The 25,606-nt window shown below is 34.9% G+C and overlaps 2 protein-coding genes and 1 long non-coding RNA gene across 3 annotated transcripts; all 3 read left to right on the top strand.

Moving 5' to 3' along the window:
- Positions 1 to 264: 264 nt before the first annotated feature.
- On the top strand, positions 265 to 4,035 carry LOC111372359. The gene is made up of 3 exons (XM_022994664.1): positions 265 to 384; positions 2,232 to 2,296; positions 3,447 to 4,035. The coding sequence occupies exons 1-3, from the start codon at positions 265 to 267 to the stop codon at positions 4,033 to 4,035; spliced, it is 774 nt and encodes a 257-aa protein (XP_022850432.1).
- A 1,146-nt stretch (positions 4,036 to 5,181) lies between these two features.
- On the top strand, positions 5,182 to 5,942 carry LOC111372351. The gene is made up of 3 exons (XM_022994650.1): positions 5,182 to 5,200; positions 5,293 to 5,426; positions 5,598 to 5,942. Exons 1-3 carry the CDS (start codon positions 5,182 to 5,184, stop codon positions 5,940 to 5,942), a joined length of 498 nt encoding a protein of 165 aa, XP_022850418.1.
- Positions 5,943 to 16,282: 10,340 nt separating this feature from the next.
- LOC111410818 lies at positions 16,283 to 25,377 on the top strand. Its single transcript, XR_002705766.1, has 3 exons — positions 16,283 to 16,542; positions 17,812 to 17,840; positions 19,276 to 25,377. It is a non-coding gene; the product is annotated as an uncharacterized LOC111410818 (long non-coding RNA).
- Positions 25,378 to 25,606: the final 229 nt, after the last annotated feature.

Genomic DNA, 25,606 nt, shown 5'->3' with positions numbered 1-25,606 from the left:
GAAACTGAAAATTGAGTCATATTTTAAAACCCTAAAATCCGCAGCCACAAAATTATGTTGAAACCCCGTACCATCCAGTCAGTTAGAGCTGACTACTTGCTTGGACTGCATCCTTTTTTTCACGTTTTTGGTAATCATCCTTGACATTTAAAAATCAGTCTATATTAAGTAAGCCAATAAAATTAATATGTAAAAATATATCAAGTGTGTTTTTCCAACACATATAGTAGGATCATGTATAGTAGTCTGTAAACTTGTCGGACCATGTATAGTAGGATCATCAGAAGAATCCAAGTGAATGCTGGAATTGGGGGCACTCATTGCATTCTCAGAGGAGGAGGAGACTCGATGACTGAGCGTATGGAGTTGTTACAAATACTCTTGGTACATATTGTAGTGTTGGACAGCTCTTTTCTGAATAGTAATGGTATTAAAAACGTTGTCCATCTTGTCATTTGGTTTACCAGCTTCAAATATGGCTTCTAAACTATTAGTTTGATGCTCATTCTTCGAGTAATGTTCTGTAAAATCACATTATGAATTTACGTTCGTTTATTTGCGTGTTATAATTTGAAATGATTGTCTAAGGTTTGATGATCATATAGGAAATCACAAATTGTATACTTGATGGAACAGGTATAGTAAAACACAATTTGTGATGTGATCAAAATTATGTCGTTCACAATCGGTTCTAAAGTTGGACGCTTTATGCTAATAAGATTGTATTGTTCTTATTAAGATTTTCTAGATCTTGAAATAGGAACAATAATGTGTTTTGATGCACATTGAACGGGACCACGTAGATGACTCATTTGTGACCGTTTGAAATGAGACTCCTCTTGATTATCAAACAGATCACCTAAATTCTGAGTGAGTAATGTACCTTTGATTGCTAGTTCAAGTTCTTTAAGGTACCAATGAGTGAAGTCTTAAATAGAAGATTGATCTCGATGCTTTGGGAATCGGACCAAAACAATTAGAGATCATATACTTACAATATTGGAATCCATTAATCATTGAGATGAAACGATCGTCACTCTAAGGTATTTTCCTAGGCAAATTGAATCTGAACTCAGTAGGTCGACGATGAGATCGTTGGACTTTACATTGTGATTTGATCACAACGAATTTTCCGTATGAAAATGGGACTTAGAGGGTAATACATGTTGAAGGGCAAAACGATCATTTTTCCAGTTTCAACACGTTGACGGTCAAATGGGGGTTGACTTGTGGAATGATAATCAGAGGATATTGTTATTGGATCATAATTTGCTTCTATAACTATCACTCAACTCGAAAGTGCAATCTCGATTTTTGGTAGAATAAGTCGGGATTAATAGATGTATCTCAATTGGTCAAGAGTTGACCCAATTGAAAACATCTATTGGAGCTTGGGTCATGTGAGTTCAATTAGGTCCTCTCTTGGCTCCAATAAAAGGTGTGTGACTTAATTGACCTACCACAATAAAGTCTAAGGAAATTTGTGCAATTTTCAAACCCTAATAGGTCATTATAAATATGCACTTTATTGACATATTTTTAATAGGAATTAGGGTTAGTCACTTTTCTCATTCCCAGAAAAGGAATAACACCTAGTGGAGAACAAGGGAGAAGATCTAAGGGAGGAAGCAATTGACTAGGACATTAATAGCTCCTTCAAAAAAAGGTTATCATCTCCCCTTTCTATATATGTGAGAATTTTATAATCTAATAATCTCAAGGTCAATTAAATCCTTATTTACATTATTTTAATCTTCAAAGGAAAATTAATTTCCTATTGTGATGATTAAAATTCATTAACCAACAAATGGTATCAGAGCCAATGTTATTGTATGCCTTGAGTGGGATTATTATTTTTTAAATCCTAGTGTAATATGCATTTTAGTTGGGTGGTGTTAGGTTATTTGATTTTGACATGTTTATGCTTTAAATATGTTTAAAGTTATTGTTGATACACTCATAATCACTTTTGGTCCTATAATTTCTTTTTACTTCCTATTGTAATTCATTTATTATAGTTATTCTCTAGAAATATTGTAAGCCATAAGGCATTAAGTTTTTTGTACTTTTTTCTTCATTTTCGTTTTTGTATTTTGAGGAAGAAATGTAAACTTGTTGCTGTAATTTCAATAGAGAAGAAAGAAGGAAAAAAATGCAAAAAATAAAACCAAAACTACCAAAAACTACTACTTGCTGCTGTGTTCACAGCAGCTGGCTGTTGCTGTGGACAGCAGCAGGCCGCCAGAGGGACGGCTCCGACGGCAGCGCCGGTGGCGGCTCATTTTAGGTCATCGAAGTAGTGTGTGTTTTTGGTGGAAGTGTATTTTCTTGTTAGGGTTTGAAAATTAGGGTAATTTGGATTTTTTGGGCCTCTCTTTAATACTTAGGCCAATGTTGTTGGATAATGGCCTTGTTGGTTTTAAGTTTTGGGTCTAAAAATTAAATTAATCCTATTTTCATGTTACATGAGGTGGACTACAAAGAAAATTGAATAATTGGGTCGGGATGTGGTCCAATGTAATTCTTTTTATCCATATTGTAATTTAAATTCTTAGGATGGGCCATTAGTGATTATTATTCATTTAACTATCGCTTTTACCATTTTATGGATGGATGAATGTTTAATTATTATCGCATATTATGTAGATTAAATGAAATATCACCTGGTGCACTAAAATCATATGCATTTACATTTAAATATTTTTTTATCACTCTAAATTAATTAGAGGTGGTTGAAAAATATTTTATAATTAGTATCATTATAATTGTTTATATTTGGCAGGCTAATTAAGTGAAAATCTAACAGTGCAAAATAATAAGTGGAAGAGGGTTTATAGGCGTGTATAAACCTACGGACTCCCCCGTCATCCAATTTGTTATTGAAGTATATATGTTTAGTATCAAATTATATCGGTCTCGCTATAGGAAAACTACGTTAGTTTAGATTAACTGAAATAGGATCTAGTTATAGAATTTCTTTAAAAATGAAATAATGGGATGATCATCCTATAGACGGCATCTTATATATTTCGGATATTTTAAAATTATTGGCGGAGGTTATTACACTTATATATGAATATTTTGGGGGACTTCCTATAGATGATTTTAACAAAATTATTCATAGGCCAAATAATAATCAATCCTCATTTTCTTGTGGCATGAGATGCCTAGCTCAATAAAATGAGTGGGAGGGTCCGAACCTTGCCAACAACTACATTGACCTCTTATAGAGGGCGTGTTAAAAGTTGTAAGGGTTTAAGATTTTTTGATTACAAATATAGTTTTGGATCTATATTTGCATATTCATATACATGCATCATACAAAGATTATTGCTCATTTTATTAATACGCGAATCGTTAATTTTACAGAAAATGTCGCTTAATCTATTATCAGTAATACTTAACAAAAATCAACTTGTGGGAGAAAACTACGTTAACTGAAAAAGGAATCTTAATATTGTTCTTACTGCTGAAAAACACAAATTTGTGCTGGATGAAGTTTGTCCTGAAGCCCCTAAAGATGACTCCACGGAATCTCAAAAGGCTGCATATGAAAAGTGGCATCATTCTGATAAGATGGCTTGTTGTTACATTTTGGCATCCATGTCAAATGTATTACAACAGAAACATCAGAATATGCAAACTGCTTTTGACATAATGGAAAGCCTTCAAGAGATCTTTGGACATCAAAGCCGACAAGCTAGGCAAGCCCCCATTAGGGCAATTATGAACACACGCATGAAATCGGATGCATCTGTAAGGGACCATATGTCAACCATGATTGGTCACTTCAATACTGTAGAGGTTTTCGGAGCTGGCATTGATTCCGAGACGCAGATTGACATGGTTCTTGAGACTCTTCCTGAGATGTTCTCACAATTTATAGTTGATTATAATCTACACAAGATGGACATGTCTCTGACGAAATTAATGAAAGAGCTACAAAATGCTGAATCTGTTCTAAAAGTTAGAAGTGGAAGTGCTTTGACTGTTACAGACGAACCCTCTTATCCTAAGCCTTCTGGTGGCAAATGAGGAAAGAAGAGAAAGAGGCCAAACAAAAAGCTAGAAAGCAAGTTAAAGGGAAAAAAAACTACTGCCGATGGGAAACCAAAGGGAAAGTGTTTTATTTGTGGACAAAATGGTCACTGGAAGAGGAACTGCCCAGATTACCTAGCAAATGGGAAGCAAGGTAAAGGCAATAATACCCTTTTCATTGAGTCATGCTTAGTGGTTGATTATACTAATACCTGAATTGTAGATTCTGGAGCCACTAATCATGTTTGCAATTCTTTGCAGGGATTTCAGGAAATCAAACATCTCAGTGAAGGGGAGTACACTCTCAGGGTTGGCACAAGAGCAGTGGTATCTGCCAAAGCTATTGGCACTTTTACTTTATGTTTTGAGAATCGTAGGCATTTGATATTAGATGACTGTTATAATGTTCCCGAACTTACACGAAACTTGGTTTCTGTTGCACTTTTATATCATGTTTGTTATTTGATACTTTTTACTCGTTCTACGATGGTTATTAAGTTGAATAATTCTGTTATATGTTCGGGTCATATGGTTAATAGTCTTTATGTCTTAAGTTCTTTGATTGGCTCTATACACAACACTACTATTGCTAAGAAAAGAAAGAGGTCGTCTAGTACTAATGAAACTCTCTTATGTCATCTTAGATTGCGTCATATCAATCTAAATAGGATTCAAAGATTAGTAAAGGATGGTCCTTTAAATGAGTTAGAGGTGAAATCTATACTAACTTGTGAATCTTGTATAGAAGGAAAGATGACCAAGAGGCCCTTTAAGGCTAAGGGACTAAGGGCTAAAGAGGTTTTGGAATTAGTGCATTCCAATGTTTGTAGACCTATTAGTACTCGGGCTAGAGGAGGATATGAGTACTTCATCACCTTCACAGATGATTACTCTAGATTCGGATACATATACCTTATGTCTCACAAATCCGAAGCTTTGGAGAAATTTATGGAGTTTCGGACGGAAGTTGAGAAACAGTTAGGTAAGAGTATCAAGGCCCTTCGATCTGATCGAGGTGGCAAGGATCTATCCCAAGAATTTAAGGTCTATTTATCGGATAATGGGATATGATCCCAATTGAGTGTACCAAGAACTTTCCAACAGAATGGTGTCTCAAAAAGAAGAAATCGAACTCTTTTAGATATGGTAAGATCAATGATGAGTTAGTCCTCATTGCCTATATCCTTTTGGGGATATGCACTACAAACAACCATTTGTATCTTGAATTTGGTACCATCTAAGTCTGTTCTCAAGACACCTGGGGATGTCCAGTACATGTGCTAAAGGAAAAGACGGATAAGATGGAATCAAGATCAAATGTTTGTTTCTTTGTAGGATATCCAAAGGGAACAAGAGGTTACTACTTCTATAATCCTCTTGGTGAGAAGGTATTTGTTAGCACAAATGCAACCTTCTTAGATGAAAGTATATAGAAGAACACAAGTCTACTACTAAGATTCTGTTGGAAGAGATGTTAGAACATGGTTCAAACAACTCAGTTCCAGATTTTCGCATAAAATCTAATAGTGATGACTTGGAACCTCCTACTGAACCAATAGTTGCTGATGAAGCAAGTGATGCCCACAGGGCCTCATAGGCAAATAGAACCAGAGGTAGTAGAAAATGAGGCACCCATTGTTGTATTTGCACATGTCCCTACAAATAGGGATATTGAGGATGTTGTTCCTAACCAAGGACAGGATCAAATAGTGGGAAGAGAGGAAGGACCTTTGGTCAGATTGGACAATCAGACACCTCCAACTATTACTCGTAGTGGGAGGGTTGTGAGACCACCTTCTAGGTACTTGCTCTATGGAGAATCCTATCAGGTGATCTCTACTGAGCAAGAAGAAGATCTCACTTCGTTTAAGGAAGTAATGGAGGATGTAGACTTTGAATCATGAAAATTAGCCATGAACTCAAAAATGGAATCTATGTATTCCAACAAGGTTTGGGATCTTGTAAATGCACCTAATGGGGTAAAGCCTATAGGATGCAAGTGGGTCTATAAAAGGAAAAAAGGTATAGATGAGAAGGTTGAAACCTTCAAAGCAAGGCTAGTGGCCAAGGGTTTTACCCAAAGAGAAGGCATCGACTATGAAGAAACCTTCTCATCGGTTGCCATGCTTAAATCTATTCGAGTCCTTTTATCCATTGCCGCTCATTATGATTATGAGGTTTGGCAAATGGATGTCAAGACAGCATTTTTAAATGGACATCTTGAGGAGACCATTTACATGATGCAACCTGAAGTGTTCGTGAAAGAAGGCCATGAAAGGAAAGTTTGCAAGTTGCGGAGCAAGCGTCGAGATCTTAGAATGTAAGATTTGATCAAACTATCAAGACCTATGATTTTGAGCAAGATCTGGATAAACCTTGTGTGTACAAACGAATATAAGGGAAGAAAGTAGTTTTTCTGATTCTTTATGTAGATGACATTCTACTCATTGGAAATGATGTACGAATATTGTCATCTGTAAAGAAATGGTTGTTACAGTAGTTTGATATGAAGGATTTGGAAGAAGCTAGTTATGTTTTGGGAATCCGTATCTTGCTAGATAGGAAAAACAAAAGGATTGCATTATCCCAAACTTCATATATTGACAAAATATTGTCTAGATTCGTAATGCAGAATTCCAAAAAAGGACAACTTCCTTTTAGACATGAAATTCATCTATCTAAAGAGCACTGTCCCTAGAATGCAACGGAGATAGATTACATGAGAAATGTTCCTTATGCTTCGGCTGTGGGAAGTCTCATGTATACTATGCTTTGCACTAGACCGGATATTTGTTATGCTGTGGGTATTGTTAGTCGTTATCAGTCTAATCCAGGATCAAAACATTGGGTAGCGGTAAAGCATATACTCAAGTATCTTCGGAGAACGAGAGATTACATGCTTGTCTATTCAAGACATGATCTAAATCCTATTGGATATGCTGATTCCGATTTTCGTGACTCTAGGAAGTCTACATCGGGATCAGTATTTACACTGGGAGGTGGAGCTGTGGTATGGAGGAGTATCAAGCAATCTTGTATTACTGATTCTACCATGGAGGCAGAATATGTTGCGGCTTGTGAAGGTGGTAAAGAAGTTATATGGTTCAAGAAGTTTCTTTTGGACCTTGACGTGGTACCTTTGGCAATGGGGCCCATAACGCTTTATTGCGATAATAGTGGGGCGGTTGCCAATGCTAAAGAACCGAGGAGTCATCAGCGTGGCAAGCACATCGAGAGAAAATATCACCTTGTTAGAGAAATTATTCATCGAGGAGACGTGACGGTTAGTAAGATTACATCAACAGTTAATCTTGCGGATCCGTTCACTAAGACCTTACCAGCTAAGGCTTTTGATGGACGTCTTAAGGGGATGTGTATTCTTGATATGTCACACATACTCTAAGAAGGGCAAGTGAGAGATTGATAGTTTGATGCCCATTCTTCCAGTAATGTTCTATGAAATCACATTATGAATTTACGTTCGTTTATTTGCGTATTATAATTTGAAATGATTTTCTAAGGTTTCATGATAATATAGGATGTCACAAATTGCATACTCGATGAATCGGGTACAGTAAGACACAATTTGTGATGTGATTAAAATTATGTCGTTCACAATCGATTTAAAAAGTTGGACGCTTTATGTTGATAAGATTGTATTGTTCTTATTAAGATTTGTCTAGATCTTGAAATAGGTACAATAATGTGTTTCGATGCACATTGAACGGGACCGCATAGATGACTCATTTGTGACCGTTTGAAATGAGAATCTACTTAATTATCAAACAGGTCACCTAAATCCTAAGTGAGTAATGTACCTTTGATTGCTAGTTCAAGTTCTTTAAGGTACCAATGAGTGAATTCTTAAATAGAAGATTGATCTTGGTGCTTTGGGGATCGGGTCGAAACAATTAGAGATCATATACTTGTAAGTATTATGCCCTAGGTCCAATCAACTTTGGACATAAATACTTTTATATATAATTAATGCAATTAAATGGCAGATCTAGTATTTAATTAATAGACAATTAAATAAATAATAGAGTCCGTAGATTCAAATATTTGTAATTTGTTAATCACAAGGAGTTGTGATTGTGAGATACAAATTACATCTGATTGAATCTTAAATCATCCGTGGTCGTAAGTAATAACGAGATACGGATATCGTTATTACGGATAGACCATCACGTGTGGCATTTCTTACTTATGAAGTAAGTAGCTGATCTCACAAGTTAAAGTATGGTGACACTTAAATGAACACGTGGATGTTTGTTATAGAACAAAACATTGGAGACCCGTCGAGAGATTCCACATGGATAACTATCTGAGTGTCGGTGGTTAATCTCTAACGTTCGGTAGTGAAATTGGTCCTTTGACTTGAGGTCGTCATGGTACCTTATATGAGGACAGTCATACTTTGGCGGTGTTGGATGTTGCTCTGAAAAGGGCCGCTAATACGACATCGTTCGAGTACGTCAAGAATCGTATGAAGGTTGTGATTGATCAATAAAGGATTCGTCACTCTTAGATAGTAGGAGATTATGATCTGCGTTTCATCCAATTAAGTTAATGATCAAATCCTTGGCCAAGGTGTACTCATAAGTCGAAAAAGAGTTTTCGATTTATATTGACTTAATAGTGGAGTGAAAGATATGATCGATGATCGAAATTGACACAACTCCATATCTCGTAATTGATCGGATCATATTGATGAAGGGATTATAGTTTCACGGTAAACGAACGAATTTGGTTTTGTCATACCACGTGACATTTCCCGTCACATGTATTGCCCCGACACATTGCTAGATGTCAATCAGGGACGGCGAATGTGAATTGACGATAAATTAAAAGGGTGTTTTAATTTATCAATTTTGATTATATCAAAATAATATTTCACGTCGTTAGGCATCGTGGTCAGGAACCTAATGGGTCACACACAAAAGAGAATTGGAAGATTGCAAATTGCCAATTGGTTAATTTAACAATCGTTGAAAAATTAATTAATTGGATTTGTTATTTATATTTTCGAATTAATTAATTGGATTAATTAATTCACGGACCGGGTTTAATTAATTGGATTAATTAATTATTGGACCGGAACGGGCCGAGCCTATTTGGGTTTATATAAATACATAACTAGGGTTTGAGGTCCAATAAGGTTTTCATTATTCTTGCTAGCACAAGAGAAAACCCTAGAGGCTGCAATCATATTCTCTATGTGGATCACCGTTGGAGGCTGGACAATTGGACAGCTGTGGTGGCGAATCAAAGTTGTGGAACGAAAAGAAAAGCAAAAGGATTGCAGATCTGGAAAAGGTACAATCTTATCACAATTTCTAACCAAACACAATGAGATCTATTGGATGGGAATCGAAATAATTTAATTTTCCGCTGTGCATGTATAAGTAGATTCCCAACAATACTTACAATATTGGAATCCATTAATCATTGGGATGAGACGATCGTCACTCTAATGTATTTTCCTAGGCAAATTGAATCTGAACTCAATAGGTCAACAATGAGATCATTGGACTTTACATTGTGATTTGATCACAACGAATTTGTCGTATGAAAATGTGACTTAGAGGGTAATACACGTTGAAGGGCAAAATGGTCATTTTGCTAGTTTCAACATATTGACAGTCAAATGAGGGTTGACTTGTGGAACGATAATCATAGGATTTTGTTATTGGATCATAATTTGCTTCTTTAACTATTACTCGACTAGAGAGTGCAATCTCAATTTTTTGGTAGAATAAGTCGGATTAATAGATGTATCTCAATTGATCAAGAGTTAACCCAACTGAAAATATCTATTGGAGCTTGGTCATGTGAGTCCAATTAGGTCCCTCTCTTGGCTCAAATAAAAGGTGTGTGACTTGATTGGTCTACTACAATAAAGTCTAAAGAAATTTGTGCAATTTTCAAACTTTAATATGTCATTATAAATATGCACTTTATTAGTATATTTTTAATAGGAATTAGGGTTAGCCACTTTTCTCATTCCCCAAAAAGGAATAACACCTAGTAGAGAATAAGGAAGAAGATTTAAGGGAGGAAGCAATTGGTTAAGCCATTAATAGCTCCTTCAAAAAAAGGTTATCATCTCCTCTTTCTATGTATGTGAGGATTTTATAATCCAATGATTTCAATGTCAATTAAATCATTATTTACATTATTTTAATCTTTAAAGGAAAATTAATTTCTTATTGTGATAATTAAAATTCATTAACCAACATAAACTTGGGAGGAAGCTTGATATATCATGGATGATTATAGGGAAATGCAATATGTTGAACTCAATTTTTCACTGAAGTTTTCGGTTCTGAAATTCTAGTTAAATCTTACTAATTTCTGTTGTCCTCAACATTTTCTTGACAAATTTTTGTTGGACATAATTTCTTTTATATATAATTGTCAAGACAGTCAAATTTCTTTTTATTGTTGTCTTAAAGCTCAAATCCAAACGTTGAGCCATTATATGAAATATTTTTCAGCACCAGTGATGCTTTTGCAAAATTATCACATGTTCTTTTTCAGTCAAAAATCAATATGAAGGCCTACCTATTTCCTTTTCATGAATTTGAAGGTATCACTTGGCATTTTTCTTGAGTACTATTTCATGGAAAAATTCAGAAAAAAGTCATTTTGATCTTAAGAAATATGTTAAAATAAATAATGCGGCTCGACTCAGTTAGGGAGAGGTATTAAAGCATCTTCCATGCATTCTATAAGTTGCAATTTTTGTGGCATTTAAGTAGACGGGCTCTTGGGCTATGAGGCATTGATGTCTAAGGATAGATGACTAAACCCAAAATTGACAAACAATAAATTCTATCTACACTTAATATTCTTCCTACATGTCCATCAATAGTTTGAATAAAAATAAATAAAATGAAGAGAGAGAGTTTAATACTCTATAAATAGAAACATAATCCTTTATTCTCACTCTTAAATTTTCTCTTTCCGTTGCTTGTTTGAATAATTGTCAAGTCAGCATATCCAACAAAGCATTTATATTTACACAATGTTTCAAGTAATTTTATTTATTTATTTATTTATTTTTATATATTCTTGCCATATCAACTTGACAAAGTCTCCATCATATTGCATTAGAAATGAATTTTTTTCCTATCTATTTCTTAATTTTTCTTATTTGGTAATTTTTTAATCAATTCACATTAGCGTTGAAGATGCCACTAGTGTTTAAGTGATATCTTCCCTCACAAATACACTTAAGATTTTCCTCAAGAATATAACTTGACCTCTTGATTAGAGGTACAAGGTGTTGTTTGCTTGATAAATAAAATAATATTATTTATAATCGCTCATCATTGCAGTCGTCCTACTTAGCATACACGTGGTGGTGGTTAATGATTTGATGCATGAGTCAAACCGCCACATGTATATCACATATGACGACTATGGTAATGAACGACTGCAAACAACATTACTTTCATAAGTATATTGACCAATTCCACTCAATCGTAGTCTAGTTGAGATATTTATAATATATTAAATTTGTTAATTGGTAGGACATTCTGTAAAGAAAGATACTCTTTAAATGAAGAAATCTATCTTTGCTAATTTGTCAATTGGTTTTTGTATTGAATATTTAATTGTATATAATATTGTAAATATTTAATCAAAAACCTTGAATCAAACCGATCATAGACACTCCATTCAAAACGGCTTTGCCTATAAACAGATGAAGACCCATTTGTACGTAACCAAGTTAAAGGTTGTAAATTTCTCTCACAGTTCTTATAGAAATCTCTTGTAATATTTCTTGTCTTAACCAAAATTTAAAGTTAGGAAAAATAATTGACCTCTATGCTATGTTTTATTAAAATCATATCCTGATAACAGTATACCTTCCATCACTATCACCGCCATCAAATCTCGAAACTATCTCAAAATTCATGAGTTTTCCAAACATTTGAAAATCAAATCGTGATACCAAATACAATATGAATCTCTAACTTCCGAAATTCCCTGTTTGTAATCGAATGGGTATTCACACATCTATATACATATTAATTAGATTAAATGTCTTTAACCTATATTCATTGCCACATTTATATTCATAAATTTTTCATTTAGTTCTTATTGTTAATTTCTAGTCACTAAAAAATATTATCCTTAATCACAATTTTTGTGCAAAAATACTACTGATATGAGGTATAAATTAATATTTTGTTAATATTTTGTATTTATTTTACTTTTCGACTTATTTAAAAATATGACGGCAAATAAGTCTTTTTTCTCCAACTTAACAAAATTTTTGAACAGGAACCATCCTCAAAGACAAATTGTGTTAATTTAAGAATAAGAATGTTGTGACAAAAAACCTGAGAACATAAATCTAATAATGATTAAAGATTATAAATCTTTCATGTAATTAAAATGTGGATACAAATATATTTAGCCAAATCCAAATGTTTCATCAATGTAAACCATGAAGTACAACAATTTACCTAACACAAATTTAAGAAAATTCAAATATGAATTTTTGCAAAAGATAGGAGGTGGTTTAATTTGAATTTTCAGATCCAAAAAAATCAGATATGGTGTTAGAGGAGGCAATGGAAATGATAGTTATTGGGGGGTGTCACTTAATACCGGAGTTAGTGAAGTTGATGTGACGGAGGCAACAACCATAAGATGATGGTCACATTGGAAAAAGATGGATGTGGGAAAGGGGACGATGGTGAGCATGTTTTGGCAAAGTGGCGATGGACAATGGGATGGGTGGGGAGTGTTTTTAGGGTTTGGTGTAAAAATTTGATTTGGATAGATTTTGTAGGGTTCAAACAATTTTTTATTTTTTATTTGTATTGTTGGCCTTTTTCACAATAAATATTTTGGTTAGCCTGGTAACCAAGGATTATGACTAGATTCTTTAACTAAATTTTCCTATTTTTGTAGTGAAATTTTCTTAATAACTAATGTTATTAAGGTCGTATATCGAGTGCATGGCTATTAAAACATAATTTTTTTTTTGAATTAATCTGATATTTCTTAATATCCTACATTATTCTAATCCTAGTACTTTTCTCAGCACACCTTATGAATTAATATTAATTTAAATTATAATTATCCCACAAGTTAGGAACCTTTTCTTCCTTTCTATATATTGTATAAAATTCATTGTAGGTAAAAATAAAACACATGGAGACACTTGTTTTCCACTCAAGTGCAACATATTCTTTTTATATAAGTTTTTATTGGAATTTATGTTTTAAATATATTTTGTTTTAAATTTTCATTTTAGAAACAAATTTTCAAAATCATAAATTGATTTTACTTGTCGCTTAAAGACTTGATTTAATTTCACAATTTTAACGAACTCAAATAGTATTTATATTCGATAAAAGCTTTTAAATATTTCTTTTAAATTTATGTCAATTGTATCATAGTCAACTATGACAATACTATTGAGTTAAATGTTTCAATAATCAACCAGCTTATACAATGATCACGATTTATTCACTAAACTTGAAAGTGTTTCATAGTGCTCAATTAACTTTTTCCATTTACACTTCATATATAATCCTTAAAAATTTGTTACTTTATTCACTGATATGATTAACAAAAGTCTCATGTGGCAAGTTATAGTCATTAAATAAATTAAGACTTAATTAAACAAATAGCTTATTACTCATCCAACTTATAATTGATCATAGTTTACTCATCAAACTTCAAAATGTTTCTCAATGGTCACTCATCTTTATGATGTTGCACTTTATCCATCATATTTCCTTCCCTTCGTTGCTAATGTATCACAAGAAAATCTCATGTGGCAAGTTATGATCCTTTAAAAAATTACTACTCAACCGAATCATCAATGAAATGAGACTTCCATGATCCCATCTAAAGAAATTTGTGGGGTCGTGGAAGTCGCATTTCACATATAGTGATTTTGGTGAGTAAATGATTCGGCTGAGTTGTAAATTTTTTAATGACTGTAATTTGTCACATGAGATTATCGTACGATACGTTAGCAACGAAGTGAATGAAATTTGACATATGATGGATGTAGTACAAAGTTTCAAAGATGAGTGACCACTGAAAAATGTTTTGAAGTTTGATGAGTATATTGTGACCAAGTATAAATTGGATAAATAATGAAACATTGGTTTGGCTAAGTTGTAAATTTTTGCTGTCATAACTTGTTATGTGGGATTGTTGTTAGCTTTTTCAACGAACCGGGTAACGAATATTTGAGGATGATGAATGGATTGTGGACGGGCAAAGTTCGGTGAGTACTATAAAACACTTTAAAATTTAATGAGTAAACCATGATCATGGTATAAGTTGGATAATTATTGAAATTTTTAACTCCAATACTATGTTTCGTTTTATGAACTAACATGAAAAACTAGAAGTAACAGTAACAGACTTCCAATGAAAAAAGAAATTATGTGCGTAGTAGGTCATAATGTGATGGAAAACTACTTATTTTCACAAGTAATACTAACGTGTATCAATCAAAGAGAAAAGTTAAAAATTAAAACTTAAAAAAAAAAAAAAAAAATTTACATGAGACCAACATATTCATCTTCCACTTTCAAATTTAGACTTTTATATCCATATTAATATTTATCATCGTAGACAATGTTAGTCTTTTTAACAAAAATCATCAACTTTGATGTTAAATCATGATCAGACTGTGACATACCAAATTACCTCGGAAACAAAACATCTCCACACTACCCGCAAGTTTCGCCGTTAACAAAATATTCTCTAGCTTGTAAAATAATCCTCTGAAATGACATAAGCAAGCCATGGACATCACCACCACAAAACCACAAGCAAGTTTCACCATTAGCCATAAACCCAATTTTGATAGTGTATCTTGGATCTTGGGAAAACCCCTTTACTCTACAAAATTAGGTAAAAATGAGGAGGGTAAAATTCGATGATTTGTCTGTAAGAAAGAAACTTGGACAATTCACAGGGCCATGATTCTTGTGGAATCAAAGAAAACAGATAACTAGAGAAGAACAATACTATAAGGATTAATCAGTGAAAGAGACCAACCATCATAGTTGTGATAAAACTACAATGAGTTGCATTCCTTTTTTTATTTTACTTTTTATATTTGACGATTTGACTCCTTAGTAGTGTTGATACGAGTCCCATTCTTAATTTTACGTTAGATTGAATTAAGCCGTCTAAAAGCACTAACCATGATGAGGAAAGGATGCCAAAAGATAAGCTAAAAGCTAGAAAACTAAACAATAAACATGCAATTTTCTTCTAAATTTTAATGAAATTTAAAAGAATGGAATTTTCATAAATTTTATTATTTGAATAGAATTCTCAAAATTCATAATAATCTCATTAAAAATTATAAAATTTCTTTGAAGTCCTAATGAATCCGTGAGATATTGAGGAATTCCTCAATTTCAATAAAATTCATTAAAACCTCAATTGAAAATAACTAAATTTATATAGACATCTAAAATGATTGAGAATATTTTCCTTAGCCCCCATTATAATGAGAATTTGAGAAAATTGTATTTTGAAATAATAATTTTAGAAAAATATGTAGTTAAAAAGGAGAGAAAAATTTTGGATTTTTGCATAATATTATTTTATTTGAGAATATTTGATTGATAAAAAGATGGAGAAAAATGAATTATAATATCAATAGGATCAAGGCTAAAGTTTAGCCCCCGTTTGTCTCCATTTTTTGAAATGAAAATGGGTGGAATATATTTTTTTTTTTGAAAAATAAGTGATTGAAAAGAATGAAAAATTCTCGACTTACGTGTAATATTATTTTATGAAAAATTGTACGATTAAAAAGCAAGAGACGGAAAGATGAAATTTAATTTAATATTGACATGAGAGCATAATTGTGGCCAATATCGCACAACAAGCAATACTAATTAATAGTAAAATCCGGCTACCCGGGGCATAGCCCAGTGGTGCAAAGGATAGGAGTGAAGTTATCTCACGCCTTGCTGATAGTCGCAGTGTGGGGGTTCGATTCCTGAGACATGGAATTGGACTCCTTGTAGGCGTAGTAATGTACATGCAGCTCTTATTCCCTAACCTGTTGAGACACATTCCGTAATTTACTTCTCTCACAAAGTTCTAGGGACGGGACGGTGGTGACCTCAAGTTGCGGTTTAACCTTTTTTTTTTTTTTTTTTTTTTTTTAATAGTAAAATCCGGCAACGAGGAGCAGGCCACAATACTGGTAATTATTACATAGTACACTCCGTCAAAACCACGCAGAATTTCATTTGTCTGTCTTCAAATATTTATATATTTACATGCAAAACTCTCTCTTTTGGCGACTTGTTCAACTCTTTGTACGTATTTCCTGGTCAGAGTCAGCGATATTAAGTCCTCTTCTTCCCCAGTAAATTGTTCAGTGCATTCAGACTCCTCAGTTTTGCCATTTATCTGTTTCTTCTTGCTGATCTGACCATATAAATGTTGGTGTTTCAAATACTGGGCTGTGATTAGTTTGAGGTTTGAGAAGCCCAGGTTTGTTTTTATTGTTGTTTTCTTTTCTGCCCTTTTTGTGAGTTCCCTTTATTATTGCTGAGATTATAAAAGTGTTCCTTTTTGACTATCTGTTCAACGGGATTATTGGATCTCTAAGTTTGTAGGATACTATCTTCTGACGTGTTTTTGGAGTAGCATTTGAAAGATTAAAATTCTTCACTTGTTTCTAGGGATTTCAAAACCTTGTTTAATTTTAATTTTAATTTTATTTTTGCTGAAATTATATGTAGGTTTATAGAGAGGAAAATATTCTTATTCTATTGAAAATAATATTGATACAAATATTTATAGCCTAAATTGATCAATGAATAATCACCAAATGGGCTACAAATCTGGGATTTAAAAAAGCATAAAAATGGAAACTTCCTAACTTCCCAACAAATCATCTAAATCGATGAATTTAGATTTTATTGGAATAAAACAACCTAGGTCTAGCTGGCACCTAAGACCAGGCCCTATCCTGGGGCGAGGCCAGTGAGGCCCGCGCCTCAGGCCCAAGACCATTAAGGGGCCCATTTTTGGCTCCAAATTTTTTTTTAATAATATGATCCGGCCCAAAAATATTATCCAACAACCCACAATCCATTTACCCTAAAATTTCAACCCAACTCATATATCCAAATCCAATTTCACAACCCATTTACCCAAATTCCCAAATTTGAAATATGAAAGATACGATTTAGGGCTGCAGCTGCTCCTCTCTACGTCGACGTGCTCCGGTCCGGTGCTACTGCTCGTCTACTCTAAGTGTCTGTGTCTTCTTCGTCTGTTCGTCGCACCATCCGGTCACTCAATTCACCATAGTCCACCTCCGCCTAGGTAGCTTTGTTTTGTTGATGTACTAGCTTCGTTCTGTAACTTCTATTGACTGTTGTCTGTTGATATGCAATTTTTCCCGCATGATGTAGCTTCGTTCTGTTGATATGCAATTTATTTTCGTCTAGACCACATTTCTTGGAAGACTAATTTTGATTTACCAAATCATCCCAGAGTAAATAAGTGATAGACGAAAATGTTCTAGTTGGATTTGTCATAGGACTGTGAATTCTTAAGTTCTTCTCTTGGTAGTTAATGATTCGACTTCGACCTGATAAAGACCTAAATTTCCCATCCTCTTTTCTCATTCTCATCGACTTCCCTAGACCCTAGTTCACCAGATGTTGCGTACTCTGTCCATAAGTCCATTGCATGTTATTTTTGTCCAATTCATCGGTTGAGTTCTCTAACCCCTGTTCTTGTTCGTTGCAGAGATAAAGAGAGTTGAAATATATGTAAAGGTAACATTTCTGCTGCCTATTTTACTGGGGCGCAATATTTATTAGAACGGTTATGAAATTCTTTGTATTAGTTCATGTGAGTGCCTGTGGATATGTGGTGGTTTGCCTCGTGTGAGTGTGCTTGACAGAATCTGCAAAATTTTGTTATTAACTTTCATAGAGTTCTACTAAGAAGTAAGATGGTGGCAGGTTTAATCACGGGGCTTTAGCCTTACAACAAGCTTGACTTAAATTGAAAGAGTATGATCTATGATACGCTTGAACTGAACTATCGGTCCTAGAAAGAACCCGCTTACCGTGACGGAAGAAAGACGGATTTCTTATCTAAGCCCAATTATCGGCAGAGACATCGCACATTGCAGCAGTCTAACCGCACTTTGACCTTTAAGCTGCTCAGTCAGAAAAATAGAGTATAGCAGCCCTCTCGTACTAGAGTAGACAGCAGCACACGTAACGGGCTGAGCGAAGAGCTCAACGGAGTCAGGCCTTGCCTTCCCCTTGAGTTGAGAACTAAGAAATTTATTGGTACTGCTACCTTAATCACATAGATAAAATTCTAATATAAATGCAAATCAAGTGGAACTTGCTGTTAGGATACACTGAGTCAGGATTTTGATCGAGCTAACATTAATTTCTTTATGAGATGCTAACTATATTAGGTGTCATCTGCTCATTTTAGCCTACCCAATCCCATCTATCTTTGATTACAAAAAATTACATTCCAGGTACTATGTTGATTTATAAAAGTGCATCACTATATTAAGAGTTGATATCCTGTAAAATCCTCGAGTTATTGCTATGAGATAGTATTCAAGTAATTACCAGAGGTCAACTATGCAACAAAGTAGCCTGAGTTCAAGTCTCCTTTGCAAATGCATCATCGTATACGCTTAATTGAAATTCATGCAGAGGTACTCATATTTGACTTCAAAAAAAAAAAAAGAAAAAGAAAAAAAAGAAAAAAAAGAAACCGTATGGATAGCTCTTGTATTCTTCAATCTAGACACAAGAGTATAAGCAGTCTTACCTATCCCGTTTTCAGCAGTTAATCTTTCCAAAGTTTTTTCTATTTACTCATTGTCAAACTCGCTTATAATTTATATGATCATGTGAGATAAGCAAAAGGAAAATATAAAGAACTACGTTCATGAGCCCACTATATTAGTCTACTACTATTATACCCTAAAACTATTCATATTGGCCTCATTGTTGAATAAGCCGTGCGTGTGCAATTGAAGAAAGAGGTAGCCGACTTTTCTCTTGTTTTCTCTCTTGAGCTTTGAAATTGAACCTGTGAAAATATAGTTTTTAATGTTTGAGCCTGTTTGAGCCTTTGTGAAAATTGAGTCTGTTTAAGTCTTTGGAAGAAAGAGGCAGCCGACTTTTCTCTTGTTTTCTCTCTTGAGCTTTGAGATTTCTCTGTCTCAATTTGTAGGGGTCATTGTGAATGCACTTGGAGCTATTATTAAAAATTCTAAAATTGCGATCGGCTTACTCCTGATTCAGAAAATGGGATCATTCTCAACGGTGTAATTCCACAATTTTCATCAAAATTCCACTTCTCAAGTAAGTAATGACTTGTCCTGACTTGTTATTGAAGATATTAAAAATGTTTGAAGTCTTGTCGGCTTATATAATTGCAGCCTGGTTGGCTTATATGATTGCTTATTGTACGATGAACAATTGTACAGGCGCACGTAGTAACTATATTTGAAACTATAATTGTGAGATGATTGTAATATTGTGTAATTGTTTTTTAGGTTAATCATTGGATATTAGATATTCACTCCTATACTATGCCTCCTAAACATGAGTCTGGTGCTCAAAAGAGGAAAAGGACATTAGATTTGATTGATTTTTTTCCTCGAATAGTATTTAACTAATTGTTTGAAATTTTTGGTTTGATGGTTTATAATATAAATCGTTTTCATGATATATTTCGTTGTTATTTTAATGTTAGTTTTTTAAGTTAACAATGAGTCACATAATACACCTTTGAATTTTGTCGCTGGGGGGCCTACTTTTCATCGTTCGTCTTAGGGCCCATCAGACAAAGGATCGGCTCTGCCTAAGACTTCGACACCCCCGCTCCCCCCTCAAGTTGGTGCATATATGTCAATCATGCCCAACTTGCTAATAAGATACTCAAAGTTAGGTTGAAATAATCCTTTGGTGAGGACATTGCTGTCTGTTGTGTTGTTGGAATATATGGCATACAAATAGCTCCATCATTAGTCTTTTCTTTAATTAAGTGTCCGTCAACTTCCACATATTTGGTTCGATCATGTTGCACTGGATTCTGAGCAATAATGATTGCAGCCTTGTTGTCATACAACTTCATTGGCAAGTTGATAGTTATCTTTAATTCTTCAAGAACCCTCTTCAGCCAAAGCATTTCACAAACTCCATGAGCCGTAGATCTATTCTTTGCGTCAGCACTACTCCTTGCAACGACGTTCTGTTTCTTACTTCGCCATGTGACTAGCTTGCCCAATATATATGTGCTAGATGTTGACTTTCTATCAATAACTGGTCATGCCCAATCAGCATATGTTTGTGCCTTAATGATTTGTTGTGTAGTCCCCTGGAAGAGTAGACCTTTGCCTTGTATGCTCTTCAAATATCTAAAGATTCGATAGATCGCCTCAAGGTGTTTCTCATACATTGCTGCATGAACTGACTTACAAAACTTACAGCAAATGCAATATCAGGCTATGTGTGATAAATATATCAGCTTTCCTACTAATCTTTGGTAGTAAGATGTGTCCATGAGTTCACCCTCCTTATCATTTCCAAGCTTTTGGTTAGATTCTATTGAGGTGTTCGCTGGTCTACAACCACTCATTCCAGTCTCTTTAAGAAGATTAAGAACATACTTCTTTTGAGAGACGATGATTCCCTTCTTTGACCTTGCAACCTCCATTCCGAGAAAATATCTTAAGGATCCCTAGTCCTTTATCTTGAATTTTGCACAAAGAGAGTGAGAGAGAGAGAGAGATCTCTTCAATTGGTTCATCTCTAACACATCATCCCCGGTAAGAATTATATCATCCATATATATAATTAATCTAGCAATCTTTCCTTCAGTCGAATGTTTCACAAACATAGTATGATCTGTTTGTCCTTATGTGTACCTGATATTTAACAAACTCAGTAAACTTCTCAAATCAAGCTCTTGGTGACTATTTTAGTTCGTACAACAATTGTTTCAGCTTATATACCTTTGAAACAAACTTTTTCTTAAAACTGGGGGTGCATCCTTATACACTTCTTCCTCCAAATCTCCATTAAGGAATGCATTCATTACATCTAATTGCTGCAAAGGCCAGTTTTGAGATTGACTACAAGTGATGGAAGAACTCTAATATTAACTTTGCTATAGGAGCAAATGTCTCTAAGTTATCGATGCCATAAGTTTGAGTGAGTCCTTTGGCGACCAATCGAGCCTTATGTCTTTCAAGTATTCCATCTTCTTCCTAGACTCCTCACGTCTGACTTCAGAGATGACTTCCCAGATTTTCGGCCTAGGATTCAGCCTCGTACTTCATCCAAGCTCCGACTAAGGCCTACAAGAAACATGTAGACCCGAGAGTTCTCCTCCCTTTTTTGTACTGCCCATAATCATTGGAATTTTCTTAGTCATCTTCGTAATACCGATCAAATTCTTGCCAAAGAGTCGCCATTAAATTGTAACACATGGTGACGTCCTGGTTTCCTTGCTTGGATTGCCAAAGTCGCGTCTTTAAGTCAAATATCTTATATGAATTTTCTAGTTCAGAGTAACACTCCCGAACAGTCTCCCAAACATCCTTTGCTATAGGAAGAAAAGGACGAGGTTTCTTGATTGCTGGCTCCATTGAATTAATTAGCTAAGCAATTACAAGAAAATTTTCTGACCATCTTTTCAGGGATGGATAATTTGCTGCAAGTTGCGCAGTTTTCCTGTCAGAGTAATCTCCCGAACATCTTCCCATACATCCTTGGCTGTAGGAGTAAAAGAATGAGGTTTTGTTGATTGAATTTTCTGACCTCCATCTTCCCAGGGATGGATCATTTGCTGCAGGTTGTGCAGCTTTCCATGTTAGATGCCCTAATTTCTCTACCATCAATTGCCAATTTCACGGACTGTGCCCATTAGAGATTTTTTTTTCCTGTTGAGTTTATGAACCTTGAGTTGCAGGTTGGAATTCTGGGAGAAGGCATTGACAAATGTTGAGGAAGCTCCTAGTTGAACAGGTTGAACGCTGTCAGATGTATCTATAGAAGTGCTCGAGGGGTTTCGGGTCGCTCTTGTCATCGCTGTCTTTACCATCAAAACAGAGGATCGGGAATACATGGCTCTAATACCATGTAGGTTTATGGAGAGGAAAATATTCTTATTCTCCCTTATGAAAATAATAATCGATTCAAATATTTATAGCCCAAATTTGTCAATGAATAATAACCAACTGGGATACAAATCAGGGATTTAAAAAATCATAAAAAGGGGAAACTTCTTAATTTCCTAACAAATCATATAAATCAACAAATTTAGATTTTATTGGAATAAAACAACCTAAGTCTAGCTGGCACCTAAGACTTATTTTTTACATTTTACACTATGAAAAAGAAATTTTTATGTAATCAGATAGACTTTGGGTGTCTTCAAATCTTGATTGCATTTTACATATTATGATGTCGTTTCAAAACATTATTCTAAGGGCACCATACTAACTGTTTGACCCATCGGTTAGTAGAGTGCAGATGCCAGGAAGTCCAAGACCAATTCAGTAATGGTTAGTTGTTTAATGGTAACTGGTGTAATATAGCATAAGAATTGTAAAATGAGTATGGAAACATTTGGTAACTAAAAAGCTAACTATTCATGCTTATTAGACCTATCCATATGAACACAGCTTAATTGAATGGGCTCATGATTGAATTGGAGAAGGCTGGGGATTGTTTCTTTATAAGATAAGAGATGTTTCTAGGTAATAAGATATAGTTTACGGCCTGAATTGCTCGGAATATTTAGCTAGTCACTGATTTGAGCACTATTACTGAATAATATTAGCTGTATAATTGACAGATTTATAAGAATCAAATTAGCTAATTACCTTAATTAGATAGATTGTATTTGTACATATCTACATGTGTTTCCTTTTGAATGAGATATAAGAAAATATTCTTCAATTCCTCTGAATTACATGGTATCAGAGTGGAAATTTCGTTCTGGTGATTAGCTCTAGCGTCTCTGGTATGTGTGAACGACGCGACTTCCTACGTCTCTTGGAAGAGTGATGTGGCTGCCTTTTTCAGCGTCTGTGTGTAAAAAACCAATTATGGAAAGACACAAAGAATATTATAATTGATAGGATTGTTATAGGATTATTAGTTAGGTGATTTATTTCCTTATTTAACAAATTGGAGTCTTCCTTTTTTATTCCATACTTTGTCATATAAATAGGTCGTATTGGATGTGTAATATTCATCGAAAATAAAAGAATTTTTATTCTTCATGGTATCAGAGCGTAGGTTGTCCTAACTTAGCACACCAATGGCTGAATTTCGTGTCAACAGCCAAGAATCAATGACCTTTGAAACTTCTCCTTCTGAAGCAGAGGCCAACCCTTCTATTGGATCCAATAATCTCGAAAATTCCTCATTCCAACTCATAGTAGAAAAACTGAATGGGAGAAATTTTCGAGAATGGGCCCAATCTATAAAATTGGTCATTGACGGGAAAGGGAAATTGGGCTATCTTACCGGTGATACAAAAAGACCGATCGATACTGTGAGTCTGCAGAAGTAGAAATCCGAGAATTCAATGGTGATAGCGTGGCCCATAAATTCCATGAAGCCTTCTATAGGGAAGACTTACCTGTTCCTTCCAACAGCCAAAGACGTGTGGGATGCCGTGAAGGAAACATACTCTGACGCTGAGGAGGCATCACAGATTTCGAACTTAAAACCCGTTTGTGGCAAACTAAGCAACGGTCGAGAGATGTTACTGAATACTACATGGAAATGGTATCCCTATGGTAGGAACTTGACCTTAGCTTGGAGGAAGAATGGGAGTGTTCACATGACAGTGCACGGTACAAGAAAAAAGTCGAGAACGAAAGAGTGTTTGAGTTCCTAGTTGGGCTGAATCAAGAACTCGACGATGTCAGAGGGAGGGTTCTAGGCCGGTGACCACTACCTTCCACTCGCGAGGTGTTCGCAGAGGTCCGGCAAGAAGAATCACGGTGGCAGGTCATGCTGAAGGCAATTTTTGGATTGAATAATGAAGGATCGACCTTGAAATCACAGCTTGGGCCATCATATTTTAAAGAAAATGGGGCGGCTAATCTGGGCCCGAGAACAGGAGGATTAAATAGAACTGGGCCAGCATTCTTTGGGCTTGGAAATGAAATAAAAGGTGGGCCAGAAAGTGAAACAAATTTTGGACCAGCAATTATAAATGAACAAGGAGCATTGGGCTTGTCATCTAAAGGGATAGCCGGGCGACCAACCAAAAACAGCAGCGAGGACGGTCGTGGTGTGAACATTGTCGCAAATCGGAGCACAAAGAAGACACTTGTTGGGATATTCACGAGAAACCAGTGGACTGAAAACCAAAGCAAAACACAAAGGGCCGAGGATACCAAGCCGAGACAAACATTAATCCCACTCTAAGCGGGACATTTAATTCAGAACAACTGGAACAACTCTACCAAATTTTTTTCAGTCTCCAGACATCCAGTCAATCGTCCTCAAAAGGTTCATCTAGTTCTTTAGCTCACAAATGTAACTTTTTGAAAGTCTTAAATACTTCACGACACAAAACCCCTTGGATTGTAGGAAAAGGGAGTATTAAAATCTCTTAATCTTTAACACTAGTATCAGTCCTTCATGTCCCAAATTTGTCCTATAACTTATTATCTGTTAGTCAACTTACAAAAAATTCCAATTGCTCAGCTAAATTTTTCCCATCATATTGTGTCTTTTAGGACCTTTCATCGGGGAAGATGATTGACAATGCTAAAGAGTGTGAAGGACTTTACTACTTCGAAGAAGCTGATATGAGTAAGCTAGGTCAATTTTCAAGTTGTAATTCAACGTCTGTTTCTAGGGATAGTGAAATTCTGTTATGGCACTATAGAATGGGTCATCCTAGTCTACAATACTTGAAGCGTGTACTTTCTTCTCTTTTCTTGAATAAAACATCATTTGAGCTTCAATGTGAAATTTGTGAATTTGCAAAGAATCAACGAACAAATTTTCCAAATTCCACATACAAACCATCTAAGCCATTTGCCATAATTCACAGTGACTTATGGGGACCTTCTCGTGATCCCAATCGTACCCACACAAAATGGTTTGTCACATTCATCGATGACCACACTCGATTATGTTGGGTTTATCTACTAAAATAAAAATCTGATGTTCGCACAGTATTCATAAATTTCCACTCTATGATTCAAACACAACTTCAAATTCTATGTATTGACAATGGCACAGAATATTTCAATACCACTTTGCAAGACTACCTTAAAAGACACGGAATAGTCCATCAAAGCTCATGTGTCAACACAGACACGGAATAGTCCATCAAAGCTCATGTGTCAACACTCCCCAACAAAATGGGCTTGCTGAACGAAAAAATAGACACTTACTTGAAGTTGCTTGTACTTTAATGTTCACTACAAACATGCCAAAAACATTCTGGGGAGATGCCATTCTAACATCCGCATATCTCATCAATCGAATGCCTAGTCGTACTCTCTCTTTCAACTCACCTATAC

Source organism: Olea europaea, chromosome 2 (assembly GCF_002742605.1).
Source record: "Olea europaea var. sylvestris chromosome 2, O_europaea_v1, whole genome shotgun sequence".
NCBI classification, from domain to species: Eukaryota; Viridiplantae; Streptophyta; class Magnoliopsida; order Lamiales; family Oleaceae; genus Olea; species Olea europaea.
The sequence above is the reverse complement of the archived record's forward strand: the minus strand, read 5'-3'. Positions and strand labels throughout refer to the sequence as shown.